At 42.8% G+C, this 15,683-nt stretch overlaps 1 protein-coding gene across 10 annotated transcripts in view; it reads left to right on the top strand.

Annotated features, from left to right (window-relative positions):
- Positions 1-15,683, top strand: part of ZMIZ1 (zinc finger MIZ-type containing 1) — a 307,512-nt gene that overhangs the window by 202,472 nt on the left and 89,357 nt on the right. Inside the window, exons 1-2 of one of the 10 annotated variants that reach the window (XM_056351249.1) lie at positions 10,132-10,276; positions 10,795-10,870. The exons of 7 other annotated variants lie outside the window; for them this stretch is intronic. Coding sequence is in view for 1 of the 3 variants with exons in the window: in XM_056351246.1 (XP_056207221.1) it covers positions 8,776-8,818 (43 nt within the window). In the remaining 2 variants the exon portion in view is untranslated. Of the gene's footprint in view, positions 1-8,679; positions 8,819-10,128; positions 10,277-10,794; positions 10,871-15,683 lie in introns of those variants that run through there. 2 more of the 10 variants (XM_056351246.1, XM_056351250.1) reach the window with 2 other exon arrangements.

The raw sequence follows: 15,683 nt of genomic DNA, 5'->3' as shown, positions 1-15,683 counted from the left end.
AAAAGAGATTTAACTTTTGTAACTTTTTTTCTCCTACCTTTGGTAAAAGCAAATTGCTTTGAATCTACTGATTTTTCTTTGCAGGGATGAAAGCATATTACATGTTTTTTTTAGGAAAGATTTGATGTGAGTCATTTTAAAGAACTGCACAGCATTTTCCAGGCAGCAGTCCTCTGGGCCAAGATAAGTGGCCTGCAGAGTAACACTAACATGTATTAAACCTCATTTAAATAACCTGCCAGTACTTTTTAATTTAAAATGTTGGTGATAAAAGGTGCAATAGTCAGTAAAAAGTTCGAAGAGCTGACAGTGACTGACTGGTTGAAAGTTAAGAGCTGTGGTGGTACAGGCCACAATTCCCAAAGCAGAGTAATGACCTGTGGTTCCTCAGTTCTTGGAAATACACGTTAAAGATGTTTAACTTTTAGCTGAAGGAGATGTAGGACTTCTAGAAAATCAGACCCCAATTATGCCCTCTTAAGTCAAAGTATCCAAAATTTTAATTTCTTTTGAGGGTCTTCTCCAGATTGTATTTTCTCATTTAAGTCAGTCCCGCTACACCTGAACTTTCACTTTAGCTTTTGTAGCTAAAGGGGAGATTCTTCAGTGTGTATTCTCTAAGTACTTTAAGAAATTAAAAGAAATTAAGTGAATAAAAATAGTTGTCTGATTAAGCTTCCAGAGAATGTGTTCAGCTCTAATGTTTACTTACCAGCGGATTTAAATATGAAACAAAAAGCAAAACCACATTTACAGCTTAAGGGAACACACAGAATCCTTCTGGTTTTAATTTGAAGACTTCATTAAAGATGGGTCATCATCAAACCTCCCATCCTAAAGCTTTTGTCTTAAGCTGTTAAATTCTCAATGTTCAGTCCTTTGGCTGTGGACAGTCAGCCTACCAAGGTGATGTGTTGTATATATTAGACAGAAATACTAACCTGATGCACATTGATTTATTTAAAAATCAAACAAGCAAACAAACAAAAAAAGACAGTTCCTGTCATTCACAGTGGAAAGGGAAAGGTTCTGGACTTGATCAAGCTATTTCAAAGTGTCTCTTATGGACAAGATTCCTTTCTGGTGCCTGTACATCGTTAAAGCACTACTTTTGTGAAACTCTCCATGCAGTGTTGCGGGAGAGAAGTAAGAAATGCTGTTTAATACTGATGGATAGTTTCCAGGTTATAGAAAAGTATATTTTCATAGCTATAGTATTGCTGCATATTCTAACAGAATGTAAATTATTTAACAGATGGATGAGTTATTAAAAAGTCTTGACGTGCGAATGTTGCAAGGTGTAGACTTGCTCTTAGTCTCAAAGTAGACTAGATCTGTGCTAGAAACCCTCCAGTGAAATAAGAAGTGTTTATATACGTGCCAGAAGCTCTCTTTTAGTGAGATCACATAATCCCTTGATTGTAAACTTAATTTCAATGGGAAGCCAATAAAGGCAATATAAGACATAGCACCTTGCCAGTATGAACTGTGTCTGTGCTTCATATCGGCTGCCAGTATAGCTCTCTTCTGTGGCTGTACTGCTAAACGCTTCTCAGAGCAGAGTAGGTCTAAAAGACTTTAAGCCTCTGTTAAAGAAATACGTGTACTGCTTTAAACAGAATTATGTAGAATTAAGATGATAAAAAGAAAAAATCCAAAATGTATGTGTAGTGTTTTGGTAGGCATGTGCTGGACGTTTATCAGCTTGAGAGATACCTTTCTGTCATGTGGCAATAATGTGTTCTGGTAACTTCATGTTCTGCTACTCACAGCTTCTTTAACCCACAAGCTATGATGCTTTAAAATGAGTCACAGTTTAAGAAGAATTAAAAGCTCTTCATGACTCTATCTATATATAGCTATAGATACATGGTTATCTATAATGCATGCCCTTGTATTTTGTTCTGAGCTATTGTATTTTCATAATTTTATTTGAGAAGATGTAACTGCTATCTGTATAAGGAAGGTGCTTCTTAAATTTAAGAGGTAGGTGGTGAAGGGTTAAAAATCTGAGGGCCTATTAATGTAGGGAAATGCTGACACAAGTTCTTCAGTCCTTTTCCTGACAGAACACCCATCTTTAATTTGCTCGTCTCTGTACCCATATAACATTGTACATCTGTCCTTGAAAACGGCTCTTGCAGCGTGAGCGTAGCCAGTGGAGTCAATTTAGCAAAGGTTGCTGTCTGTGTCCTAGTGATGCAGGCAGACAGCCTGGAGCTACGACTTATAATCAGCTAAACAGGTATATGAATAATTACTAAAGATAGAAGCCTGTGTTAATTGCTGTTTTTAATCTTGTTCTCATAAATTGCTACAGAATTATCCCTCCCCACCCCCCCCCCACCCCCACCTTATGTCAAAACGCGTAGTTTTCTCATATTCTAAGTAATCCAGTGGATTTTGGAACATTTTTAGTTTTAAGAAGATCCTTGCTGATATATAAGCATCCATGTGCTCCTTGAGAGTCCTTTATATCCACTTTAAAGCTTTGTTCCACTGCCAGCATGGTGGAAGGAAACATGGCACTGAAAAAGCACGAGGCCTGAAGCATTTGGAGTTGACCGAGACTGGAGTTCACCAATTTCTGAAAGCAAAAACTGACGTTAAGCTGCTGTTTCTCTTAAAATGATTGTCTACTGAAATGTTTCCTTGCAAATCTGAACAAAACTACTTTCTTTTCAGACCATTTCCTTTCTTCTGCAATCACTGTATGTTTGATTATCAAAACAGACAAAACAATAAAGAATCCCCCTAGTTCTGTCTTGTTACTAATGCAGTAATCATCCACAGTACATGGGAAAAATTAAGGGATGCTCTTAGAGTTTGATTAGTGTATGGGGAGAAGAGTGACAGTGACTGCATTTGGTCTTCACCAAGAACATTTTGCCTTATTAGGCTACTTTGCAAGCTAAACTGTACTTTATCTCACAGTCTGCTAAAAATAACTCTGTATGGCTTTCTGGCAGATTGATATAAAAAGTGTATGATGATGGTACATGGATTTGTTTAAATACAAAGCTAGAAGCATGAGCTGGCCTCCAAATAATGAATGCCTTTGTATTGCAGAATGGAAGCTTTCCAAGACAGTGATGCGTGGCCACCAATTTTTAACTCCTTTTAATTTGTAACTTTGGACTTTTATCTATTTTTTTATTTATATAACCATTCATAGGTTAGATATGGCATCATTAAACATCTATATGCACTTTTGATGGTTTTCTAGAATCCGCAGTTGTCTTGAAGCAAGTGACGTTCAGTGTTGATTTCACAGATTTATTTCTTTTAATATAAAAAAGAATACTGCATCTCAACTTTCTCATTTGAATGCTCTTACCATTCACTCATAGCACAGAAAAAGGGCACTCATTAACTTTCCTATGTATAGAGTGTAAATGCTGTGGCTGATGAAGGACATATCTTCTCTTTACATCTTTTCTTATTCCGTTTATGTCCCGCTCAGGATGTTTGTGTCACACGTTCCTTCTCATTACTGATACTTTCCATATTTTAGTGGATTGGTTTTAAAAAGTAATAATTAAAAAAAGGATATAAGCAATTAGCCTGGGTTTCCTCTCAAACCCATTTTTGGATTAGGGGCAGCTCAGTAAAATGGGGCCAACAGGATTATGCAGAGGGGAGGGTGGCTCAAATTGAGCCAGTCCCCAGAAAGCCTGAGCAGCGCACAGCACCGCTTCAAGGATGGGACTGGAATAGGAAGCGTCAACTGGAGATGAATGCATGTATAACCTAGGAGGAAAAATTAATCTAGGCACTGGGATTGACTGTTTTCAAGAAGGGCGTATTCTTTTGAGATCTTAATGAGGAATATTCAGCACAAACAGGGTTTACAATGCCAAGGAAAGTCCAGGAGCCCTAGCAGGGCTTCTACTTTCCAAGCTTCAGTTTAATTTACTCTTTTGCATCCCTTTACTCTTTCACAGCCTCACAAGCTGCTGTTCTGATACTTCTCTGCCTTCTTCCAGTGAGAGCTGATTAGGTTGCTGTCTTCAGAGCTGCCTCCTTATCCCCTTGAACAACTGTTCAGCAGGGAGAGAGGAAGCTTAACTAATTAACCCACAGCTTGCCAGAGGTGGGGCTTCGGCTAAGAATGGCTACACATTCAATTGCAACAAATATTTCGACTGAGAATATAATCTTGAGCCTCTCAAAAAGCAGCAGAAAAATATGTTTTATTAATGTGCACAGTGAAACTTTCTAAGAAAGAGAGGTAGCAATCCTCATTGCATTTGAAAGCCTTGCGTCATGTATGACAGTTTTTAGTCCTTTGACGAACATATGAATGCTAAAAGATTAGTTGGAAATCTAAAGAAACATTTGATCAGATACTCCCCCAACGTGGTAGCAGCCTAAAAATTTATAAACTATATGAACAAAATTGGACAATTTGCAAGATGTGGTGTAAAAGTATTGAAGGAAAATTTAGTGAAAAATATGGATGTTTTAGAAATCCACTTGGTCATGCTGAAAAATGTGATTTAGAACGGAAAGGGCTTAAGTTAATTTCTATTTCTGTCTGATTTTCTAGAGGAGATGTCATGAACTCTAGCCCAGGTGCCAAAAGAGGCACTGAAAGTAGAGATGAGCATTGAAGACATTTGTGCCATGCTCCAGTTTACCAAGGAGTTTGAATGGAAGTATCTAGAAGTTGACATCTTAAAAATTTGGAAAAAGAATAAAGCTCCCATGTCACAAAAAGCAGTTTGTAAAACATTCATTAGTATTTGTAGCAAATTAGGTAAAGTGAAAGGAGGGCAAAGCATCTCAGGTGGGGTATGTTCCATCTGTCTTTAGAACTGCCTAATTGACAAGTTGGGGTAGAAGAGGGCAGCTGCAGTAGCTCTGCTGCAGGTGAAACAGTGCTGGAGACAGCTCTGAACTGATGCTGTCACTGTACAGTGATTTTTTAGTGATTTGTTATTTTATTTTATTTTGTTTAAAAGTCCTGTAAAGCCTCTCTTCTGGCTGTCATCCTACATTACAGATGTGATTTTTCCTTAGTGTACTTTATTCTTTGTTTCTGCATGGTTTGGTTACTTTTGCTTCTCAGTTTTCTTCAAAAGTATAGCTCTGAAGAGAACCAAAGTTATGAACAAGATGAATGTGGCTTCAGTCTGTAATTCTGGGGGGGGGGGGGGGGGCTCTCCCCCATATTTCATTGTAATTTTATAGAACTTTTTGTTTTCCTGCGCATGGTAAAGACATTTAATCAAAAGAAGGAAGGAAGGAAATAGAAATTAGAAAATTGCAACATTGCATCTTATAAGACGGATTTAAGGTAGATCTCCTTTTCCAAAGATTGTGGCAATTGACAGAGGTGTTTTTCATCGCAGTGCCTACAGCTCTATCCAGAGCCTCTGCATAGGTTCGAAGGAACAATTTTTCATAATGGGCCAACAAGAACACGAGCATTTCTGTGGTCTTGAAAGTTAAATAGGGTATAAGTCTCTTTCAGAAGGTTTTGAGAGTTTTGGTCCAATTGTTGTGTGCACCCAAACCAACAGCACTTGCTGTTTCCAGGTGCGTAGTTCAGATCAGAGGGTCTGTCAAAACGTGTAGCTGCCAGGGGTGCAAGCAAGCAGTGGTCATGGGCAGCAGCAGGAGAAATGAAATGCTGTGTTGTCCTATTTTGCAACTTTCCTACCTTTGTTATAAAGCTTGACAAAGAAGGGGGGACCAAGGGGTAAGTACTTTAGCCACAAGTAATCTCTGCAATGTAGTAATCTTTGCCTTAAACAAGACAGGACTAAACCACGTTAAAAAGTCTTTTTTACTTTGCTTTTTACACTGGGTTTTCCTCTCACGCCTCTCTCTGGATGGGGTTGGTTTGAGTCTGGAAAAATGGGTTATGCATGAAAGACACTTGACGCAGAGTCAAAGGATTTTTCTTTTTTTTTTTTTCTTTTTTTTTTTTTCTTTTTTTTTCCCCAAGTACATGGTTGGTTTCTGACTGGGATGCAGCCCTGTGATTTCTAACAGCTTCAACTGACTCAACCTACTGTGAAACATTAGGGAAAATCCACAAGGCCACTGATCCATGTATTCTATGTATTTCAACTATGTAATTGTAAGCCTTCTAAAGAGTTTTTTTGAATCCCTTGAATCAATAGTAAAATATATACATATCCAGGGAACTAATTCTTGGGCAAATAACCTGCTCTACACAAGTGTTGTAAGGAGCTACCCTGCTGTGTTCAGCAGTGCGGCAAGACTCTGATGAATAAAGATTGGTCCCCAAGATAAACCTTTAAATCTTTGGTCATAGAAAATTTGCATTGCTAAAGGGTTATATTATGACTCAGTGGCCAATAACTGGTATTACAGCTACTTGAAGAGAATTTCCTTACCCTTTATGTTTTCTTTCTCTAAATAACTTTCCTGCTTTTTCCTCTGCACACCTGTCATAATGAAGTTACGGTAAAACATGATGATGTCCTCCTTGTGCAGTCTACTTGATACTGAAGCATCCAAGCGGGAGATTTGATCTCCACCCCTCTGCAGCCTTTCCTTCTTTTCCTCTTGTTGGTCTGCGTCTTTATCACAGGTGTTCATGTATTTGGTTCATTTTTTGCAGTATCACCAAAGAGGGGCAAGGAGGGAGAGAAGTGAGGATTGCACCCAAAGGCTACCTCGCTTGAGCTAGTTGAAGATAAGCATCATGCTATTTATGTTGAGCAAAGGCACCTGAACATACAAATCTATCCACATGATTATTTTGTTCACCATAAAAATCTGTTGCACCAGCATGACTTAAAGATGGACTTCTGACTTCTTAAAAATATGCTTCTCCAGAGAGAAGCATCTTGGCATGGAGAGCAAAGAGCAAGTGCCTTATGGATGTGCTGCTGGTGATTTGTTTGTGCCAAGTGGTGACTGACAGGATTGAGATTTGGGAGGATTCTGATCAGTAATATTGCTTGGCACTGACAACATACATTAAATGGCCAAACGCTGCCTCTTGTTTTGAGGTAAATGGAACATCTTTGAAAAAATCTTCCAACTCTTCTCCTTAATCGGCTAGAGGTGGCCCAAATAAACATCTTTCTCCCTGGTAGGACTGAACGATGCCCCGACCCCCTGTCTCCCCTCCCCTGTGAGGCTGAGCATCTCGCTGGCCCCATGGGAGAGCAGCCGCTCAGGACGTGAGCGGCCAGGCACACCACCAGACCCGCAGCAGAGCCAAGGAGTCTGCTCTCCCACCCCTGCATTTAGAAGGTGCTTCCCAGTACGGTCCCAGTAGTAGATGTCTTCGGTGAGGCTTGTTATCACTGCCTGAGATAACCTTCCCTGTGATGTAATTTGACATACTGCTGTCAGTGGGGCTTAAACATAGTAATCTTTAAAAATGATTGGGAATTTGCCCTAGAGAAAAAACTGTTATGATTAATTTTTACAAATGATAAACCACTCCTTCTTCAAAATACTGCATGCTATGAAGTGTGATTTAATCCATTTAACTACAGAGCCTGATGCTTCTGACAACTGTGACTCAAATGTCATCACAGAAAGTGATATTTCAAGTGGCAGGGTGGGATTAGAAACCTGCTGAAGATTTGTCAAAGGAGAAGTAAGTACATAATTTTTAGATAAGTGATTTGTCTACTCTAAACCACTTCCGCTGAAAAGACAGGCAGCTTAAAAGAGAAACTTACACTGTTACACGAGAAAGAACATTTAATTGCAGAGGGGGGGAAAAGGCAATCCTCTTACTTATGATGGTAGTTAGAGAGAAAAAAATAGGTTACTGGGGAGTATGGGTTTTCTATACAGAAATAGTAAAAGTATTTTTTCCCCTCAGAAAGTAAGATTTCATTGAGGCTTGTATGAGGAAGGAGCCAGTCTCGATATTTGGGACCTTGCAACTGCCTGATACCTTCTTGTCGTCGTTGATTTGTGTGTTTTTTGGAAATACGAAATGAGACTGTGATAGTTTACAAACCATGTGAAAATGTTGGAAATACAGTAAAATTTGAAACGAGCACAAAAATGCATGTTCCATGTCTGTGTTATTGTCAATTACAAATTTTGTTCGCATCCTCCAAGTCTGAACTCAGTGCAGTTACGTTAGCAGGGATTTTGGTCCTTGGTTTGGGATTATTGACGTACTTCTCTTGCTTTGCCAGATCTCTAAAATTCATGCTTGCTATTATCTATTGCGCCAGCCTAGCTGTATACTTTACAGCTCCTTAAAGCATCTGTCCACTCTGAAAGGCAATAAAAAACCAGTGGTATGAGGTTCTCTCCTTTCCTTTTGTGTGACTGACTCTAAAATTTGATCAACTCCAATGGAAACTACATTTTGTGTAAGAGCTTGTTCCAGCAGCCCCGTGGGTCCTCCTGGATCTCTGTGGACCTCGCTGGAGGTTTGCCTGCGCCATAACGGTCTGTGCGCTGTGGATAGCGGACCGGTGCTGTGTTTTGTACCACCTGTAGCAGCCATGTCATTAAGAAGTGTTCCTTCGGTTGGGCTTGTGCAGCTCTGAGATTGCAGAATTGAGGGTTTGGTTCACAGTACTGCTCAGTCTGGTGGCTGAGGGGAAGCAATAACCCCGTCTGACAGGCTGACCTTGAGCTCCTGTGTCAGCAGTGGAAGTTGGGCGAAGAGCCACACGTACCTTTTACTTGTTTGAAGCGGATTCCGGGGCGGGGGGAGGGGGAAGAGGACATGAAATCTGACAATGCTTTTTTGTGGAATCATTTTTCAGAGAAGAGCTTCTCTTTGATATCTGTGATAGTTTGCTGCTCCGATCTGTCATGTCGCAGACTTTCTGCGCGCTAAGGTGTTTACAAAGCACGGGTAAGTGACCGTAAGCACGGCAAGGAAAGCTGAGGCCGTTCCGTTCGCCGAAAGGAATTTTTGCTGGAGAGCCAGGATATTTTTGATGAAGTCTTGCTATTTTTTGCTGTTTCTCTTTCGCTCGGTTGGCCGCTGCTGGCTTCCCTGCAGCAGGGCCGGGAGCGCTTTAAGAGGTGGCGGTGCCTTTGCGCAGGTTGCGCCGGGGAAGGAAGCGGCTCGGCACCGCAGGAGCCTGGCAGGAAGAGGCCGGTGCTCGCCGGCCACAACTGAAACGGCCAGTTTTCCCTCGGAGAGCGACCAGAGAGCTTGTCACATGAGCTGCCTGGTTGGTTTGGTTTGTTGGTTTTTTTTTTTTTTTTTTTTTTTTTCTTCTTTGACACTGTCAATTGAAACTCTGGCCGCTCGAGGCTGCGTCGTGCCACAGTTCGATACGTGAAACTTGTGTTAAAAAGTCTTCCGGGTGGGCAGCGCGGAGCTGGGAGCGGCGTGGGAAGGGGCCGCGCCGCCAGGAGCAGCGGGCGGCCGGTGGGGGTGGAGCACTGAACCCTCAGAGCAATAAATAAATAAATAACTTGAAGCCGCCCCCCCCCCCCCCCCCCCCCCAAGCAAACAGCCCACGCAAGGCTGCCCCGCTGGTGGCGGCGATTCTAGCCGGCAGCACCCCCGCCCGCCGCCTGCGTGCCTCAGTTTCCCCTGGGCAGCGCTGGCGCCTGTCGCTCCGCCAGCCGGGGCACCGCGCTGGCCGCCGCCGTGCCCCTCCCCCCCCCCCCCCCCCCCGGCGCCGCTGCCCTCGGCTGGCGGGCCGACCCCCCCCCGGGCTGCCCCCCGGGCCCGCCGGTATCTGCAGCCGCGGCGCGGGGCGGCGGCCGGTCCGGAAGGAAACTCCCGGCCGCGGGGGCCGCCCGACCCGGGCGCTGCTCCGCCGCCGGGGCTGCTCTGGACGCTAATTAGCATGACTAGTTTGATGGATTTAGTCAACAGCATTCAGCAAACTGGGTAGGGGGGAAACAAGTGGATGAGGTTTCCCAAATCTAAAGACTTTGTGGCCCCAGTGCCCTTAATGGTTTGTTACGCGGACTCGAACAAGTGTTGCTTCCAATTAATTGATCGAGGGGATTTATTTTAGTATTTTGGCTGGGTGCCAGAGACGGAGGCTTTGTCCTAGCGTTTTAAGCACCACCCCTCCTTGCAAGTTTGAAATGTGAGCTGCCTGGGTGGTGTTTTTTTTTTTTTTTTTCTTCTCCCCCCCCCCCCTCCCCTTCCCCCCCCCCCCCCCCCTCTTTCTCTCTCTCTCTCTTCCTTCTGGCAAAGTGGCTGTGGCTGCGTGTGTGTGTGTGTGTGTGCGTGCGTGTGCGTGCATGGGTATGAGAGCAGGAGGGAGAGGTGTAATGGGAAAGCAAGAGATGGATCACTAGAGACAGAAAAGAAAACCATCAATATCAGTAACATGCAGCTGAGGTGAGATTTTTCTGAGTGTTTGATTTTCTTAAAACCCTTTCAGAAGATTTAAAGCAGCCTTCTGCCATGCTGTATGCTGAAGACGTACTCCTAAGCAATGTCATAGGGATGCTTACATGTATATTGCCGTTTTAGGTCTGTTCGCGTACGTGTGAAGTTTTAAAGCTTAACCTGATTCTCTTTATTGTCTCTAGAGGGTTGTAGCTTGAGCACAAATAGCCTGTTGGCAAGTACGGCATGAGCCCATTAGCAAGACTCCATCTGTGATTGGTTTTGCCTGGAAACCGGGAGACAAGCAATGAATAATTGATGTGTGTTGTGCAGTAGCTGGACAGGCAAAGAGGAGAGAGAGAGGGAGAAACAGAGCAGGGTGCCCTCAGAGGGGGGAGAGCGAACAAGCTTGAAAATAGCTACTGGCTGCCTTGTGCTGAGATGAAGGCAACCCCGGCTGCCTTTGTTCTGCACTGGCTGCTTTCTGCCTAGAAGTGTTTGCAGACATATGTGGCCTTTTTCTGCAGCAGGAGAGAGGCAGGCGAGCAGAGGAGGGGGAGCAGAGGAAGACTGTAGGCTTTCTGAATGACAGAGAACTTGTGGGTAAGTTGGTTGCTTTGGGGGGAGAGGGGCCGGCCGTGTGGAAGTGGGGGCGCGCGTGTGTGTGTGCGCGCGCGCGTGTGTGTGTGTGTTAGCGCTCAGCCTGCCTGGGAGCATGTGTGTGTGTGTGTGTGTGTGTGTGTGTGCGCGCGCGTGTGTGTGTGTGCGTGTGTGTGCCAGCGAGGGTGCATTGTGGGTAAGGCACTGCTGCATGTTGTCAGAGGGGATGGCAGGCAGGCAGGCGCCACCGGGAAACTGGGACGGGCTCGCCTACAGCCACCCTTCCTTCTGCTTGCTCCTGGAGGCGTTTAGGGATGCAGGAAGGAGGTGCGCGGCTGGCTGATTTAGCTGGACGTTCCCGTATTTTTAATTTAGGGGGCGAACCGTTTAAATTTTACAAGCAGCTTTGCTCATTGTATCTGCAATCGTAAAGCCAAAAGGCAGTTGTCGGTGGTGTTTTCTCCAACTTCAGCCTGGCTCGCACTGTCAAAACGTGACAAGCTGTTTTGCGAACAGCAATGATGATACTGCTGCCACCATTTCATTTTAGCTGTCTTTATAAAGCCCGTGCCATGCAGAACTCACATCTGTGGCAAGTGGTTTCCAAGAAGGTCCCAAAGAGGCGTTTGTGTCAATGGCAGTCTCGGGTATTCAAGTTGACAAGTTTTTTGCCCCTGGTGTTGAGTAGTAACAAGTGGCTTGCTTATCTCTTTGCCTGTGTAAAAAATGTAGGTTTTTAATTCACAGATTATTTAATTTGCATGTAATTTATGGAGTTTTAAGAAAGTTTCAAACTAGTGCTGCCAGACTGGGATTCAGGATGTTGGTTTCTTTCTTGGTTTAGTTACTTGCATTAAAGCAAATAATAAGTTGAAACTGAATAAAATGGCATATATATTAGTGCACAACAAAAAACAAAACGCAAGGAATTATACAGCTTCAGTGTTTGCAACTCAGACATTGACAGCATGGTCTGCTAGGGGAAAAGACTTGCTATTGTAGATAGCAGCTCTTTGATCAATCATATCACTGCATAAGGTGAAATAAGCTTTGCCTGCAGTAGTGTCAGTGATCCTGTGGCCAATGAAGTCACTGTCAAAACAAATGTTGACTTCGGTCATACGTACTTCTTCTGACTTCAGGTGAGCCCACGATAAGATCTGGCTGAAAACCCCCTTGTATCTGTCAGCTCTGGATGAAATAAATGCTCTCTGTCTGGCCAATTTGAACCCCCATGGATGACAACAACTTATCTTGGCTCATGAAACTACAGAAAATTATGTCTGTTCTGCAAATCTGTAGATTGTGAACAGAAAAGTTAATGGGGAGGCAGTTTCTTTCAAGTAGTCATGTCTCAAGTCAGGCAAGGCTAACCAGATCGTTAAGCTGGGATGACCTAAGAGAAACAATTAGCATGGCTGGAACACTACTTGGAAATGGAAGTACATCAAATTAAGATACAACTGAAATTACCTTGTTACCTAATATTTCCTTCAGTTTTTCTTCAGGTTAGGACTTCATTGTATTTATAATGGTGAGGACAGTAATTACCAGCAGCTAGCCATGCATAAAAGTAGAAGCTCTTCTTAGCTGAACAAAAGCATGTTTCCTCCGTGCTGTCACTGATCTGCTTAGTAGAATTTTGTTCCTCTTTTTTGCTTAGCACTTAAATCAAGATGGCAGCTTAAATGCAGTAGAACTTGCAAACAAAAGTTTGGGTTCATGTAAAATTACTTGAGAAGAACTCAGTCAGTCACGCTTCGGTTTGAGTTTAAGCCAACAGAAGAGTGTTACCAAAGACTCAGTTTTGAAATTATGATTAAAGTTGTGATTTAAAAAAATACTTAACATTAATTTGATTCCCACCCATCCCACTTTCATCCCTTTCTGGAGGAACCATCAGAAGAACTCTTGGGAAATATGTCTGCAAATGCAGTGAAATTCCACTTAGTAAAGAAGTCATTTGAACGTGCAAGGTACAGTGTCATTGAAAATTGATCATAAGAGGTTTAAACGTAGTCTTAAACCTTTCATCTTGCGTAGCTTGAAGTGGAATGGGCACGTATGTCAAACCTGTGCGAGTCTGTGTCTCAGTGGTCCTGGCAGGAATGCTGCCATGTTCATACTTTAGCAAAACACATGTGTTCTTACTGGCATTACTGGTGCTAAAAGTAGCATTTAGTCCTGGAACCCTTAAGCTGGACACTGCAGGAACACCCAAGAAAGCTTGTCCCCGTGTAGCACACAGGGGACAGCTGCTGGTTACAAAGTGAAGAAGAGCAGCATGCAAACTAATAATGAGAGAATAATACAGGATACTTTGGGCTCAATTAATGAACAGTTTGTTGTTGTAGTAACAGGTACTGTATTAATTACAGTGAGATCATTTAAACAGAATGTTCTGGCAAAACAGGCCTTCTGTTGTTGTAAAGGTTAGTATAGCAATTAGATTAAGAGTCCTTGAATCCAGTCCCCTAACCCCCCCACCCCCCCCACCCAGTTACACGATGCGTAACTAAGACAAGAGAATAGTGTTTTGCTGTGTCACAAGGTAAGCTGAGGACACAGAAGTTCCCATGTTATCCTCAGTTGTCACTGGGGCTGTGACAATGCAAGGCTGCTTTCTCGTGACCAGGACACCAGCAAAAGGGATGTTACTGATCATCAGCAACGAAAAATCTTACTAGAGTGCAGCCAGCAGGAAACTGTCACTCTATGGGATTTTACAATTGTAATTTTTTTCTCTCACAAGAAAAGACAGAACATTATATTAAAAAGTAAAACAGCTAATAGGGAAGGAGCTAACTGGGGGAGTGTAAATAAAACCCAAACCTTACCGTGTGGAACATTGCTAAAATGACATTCCAGAGATCTTCATGATGGTCTCTGGTTTTGTTCCTCTCAGTTTGAGCACAGAGACTGCCACAGGAAATACCTTCCTCTGAGGCTGCTCTTGCAAGTGGAACTTTGCTCTGTTTTGAGTGGAACAAGCAGAAGAAGCTGCTGTTAAGAGACCGCCATGAAACTGCTTGTAAGCAGCTGGACAGCAAGGCTTTTTTGCTCAAGAAAAAAAACCCAACTAAACAAACAAAGTGGGTAAAAGTGGCTTCCTCCCCGTGCTGCTCAACTATTGCTGCATTGGAGTACAGAGCTATCCGAACTGGAGCTGGGTGATCTGATCTGAGCATCATAAGCCTAGCTGGGCCGTGTGGGTAGTTGTGCAGGCCGAGCGGATGGTGTGCTACCTGCAATACCTTGCAGGGTACAGCATACAGTGCAGCATAGCCATGCCCTGGGGGGGTTAAAAATATTGTTGTATCAGAGGACAGGCAGTGGGGTCATTTAAATTTCCTGGAGTTTGCTTTGGTGGTTTTCCCTGTACTGCCTTTCCAGATGAAACAAGAATGTTCCATGAAAAAATACTGGATGTGGCGTCTGTTTCACTGTAGTGTGGAGTTACTGATCGTTTCTTTGGAGTGACCAAAACAAACACATCCTTACAAAAATAGCTAAAAGTTAACACTCTGGAAAAAATACATCAATAGCGCTTGACCCTTCTGATGGCAGGGTAGGGACAAAAATACCACCAGGTATACCTGCTTCTGAAATGGCTTTAGCAAAAGGTTGTTTAGGTATATAGAGCAGTTGTTCAAGAAGTAACTGAAAATCGACTCGTTCAGTGTCGGCACAATTTGAAGTTACTGAACAAAACCTTTTAACCCAAAATGTAAAAGGATGAGCTAGCCTTCACCTGAAATGGATGTTGCAATAATTATCAGAGGTACACCAATGCACAATAAAGCAAAGCAGTAATAGCTTTTAGGGCATGGTGAAGAGTGTGTATCCGTTTGTCATCAATGAGAAAGCAGCCAGCCAGTCTGGCACGTACATATGCTCTTTCACCGAGGATTCAGTCAGGAGACTAAAGTAGCCCAGAAAGAACACAGACGGGTTATTTCCCCCGTTTTTAATTGAAAGTTCCCTGAAGAATTTTCTTCTTAAAAATCAAGACGAGGGATAGTTATAAAATAAGATGAGTGACACTGGGACAATAATTACTTCAGCAGTGTTTAAGGCTGCCACTCAGCCTACCTGTAATAAATACTGTACATTTCTCTGTTTCTTGACCTGGATCATTCTCAAATGTCTGGCATTCTCTGGAGTGTGTTACTAATCCTGATTCCTAGCTTGTGGGGGCTCATTCTGTTGACAGTAATCTAGTGTGACCAATGACAATTTTACCTATACTAGGAAAAAAAAAAAAAAAGGTTAATTTTGTTCTCAGTTCTCTGTATTAGTACCAAAATGTTCAAGACACCCGGTTAAGCTCCTGACTCCTGTTGTTTGTTGTAACTGAAGTACAGCTCTCACCAACTTGATGAATAACCTTTAGGATTTGTTTATCAGCTTCTAATCCTCTACCTGAATTTTCTTGTTAGTAGTTGGTGTTCTTTTTACCTCCTCAGTGCCCCTTACATCTCTTAAAACCCTTAAAATCAGGAGGTAGGAAAGCTGGACTCCTGTTGTCAACTCTGTGTTGACAATCCTGGGAGCAGATGAAACCCCACGGTTGTTGGTAAATCTGAGCTCATTAGAATGCTATTTGATTATAATGTTATAGTACTTGGATGGGTTCCTTCTTAGGCGTGCTTATTGTTAAAACTATTTGTACTGGCTATTCGAAACCATTCTGATCTAACGTAGTTACAAAAGAAGTGAGTAGGGCTTCAGCAGAAGCAGAACTAGGGCAACCTGGGATGCTTATTAAAAAAAACCCTCACTCCTTATTCTTGGGTATCTTTTCTTACTCAAGCCC

The sequence above is a fragment of the Falco biarmicus genome, chromosome 9 (assembly GCF_023638135.1).
Source record: "Falco biarmicus isolate bFalBia1 chromosome 9, bFalBia1.pri, whole genome shotgun sequence".
NCBI classification, from domain to species: Eukaryota; Metazoa; Chordata; class Aves; order Falconiformes; family Falconidae; genus Falco; species Falco biarmicus.
This window is presented reverse-complemented; position numbering and strand designations above follow the sequence as displayed.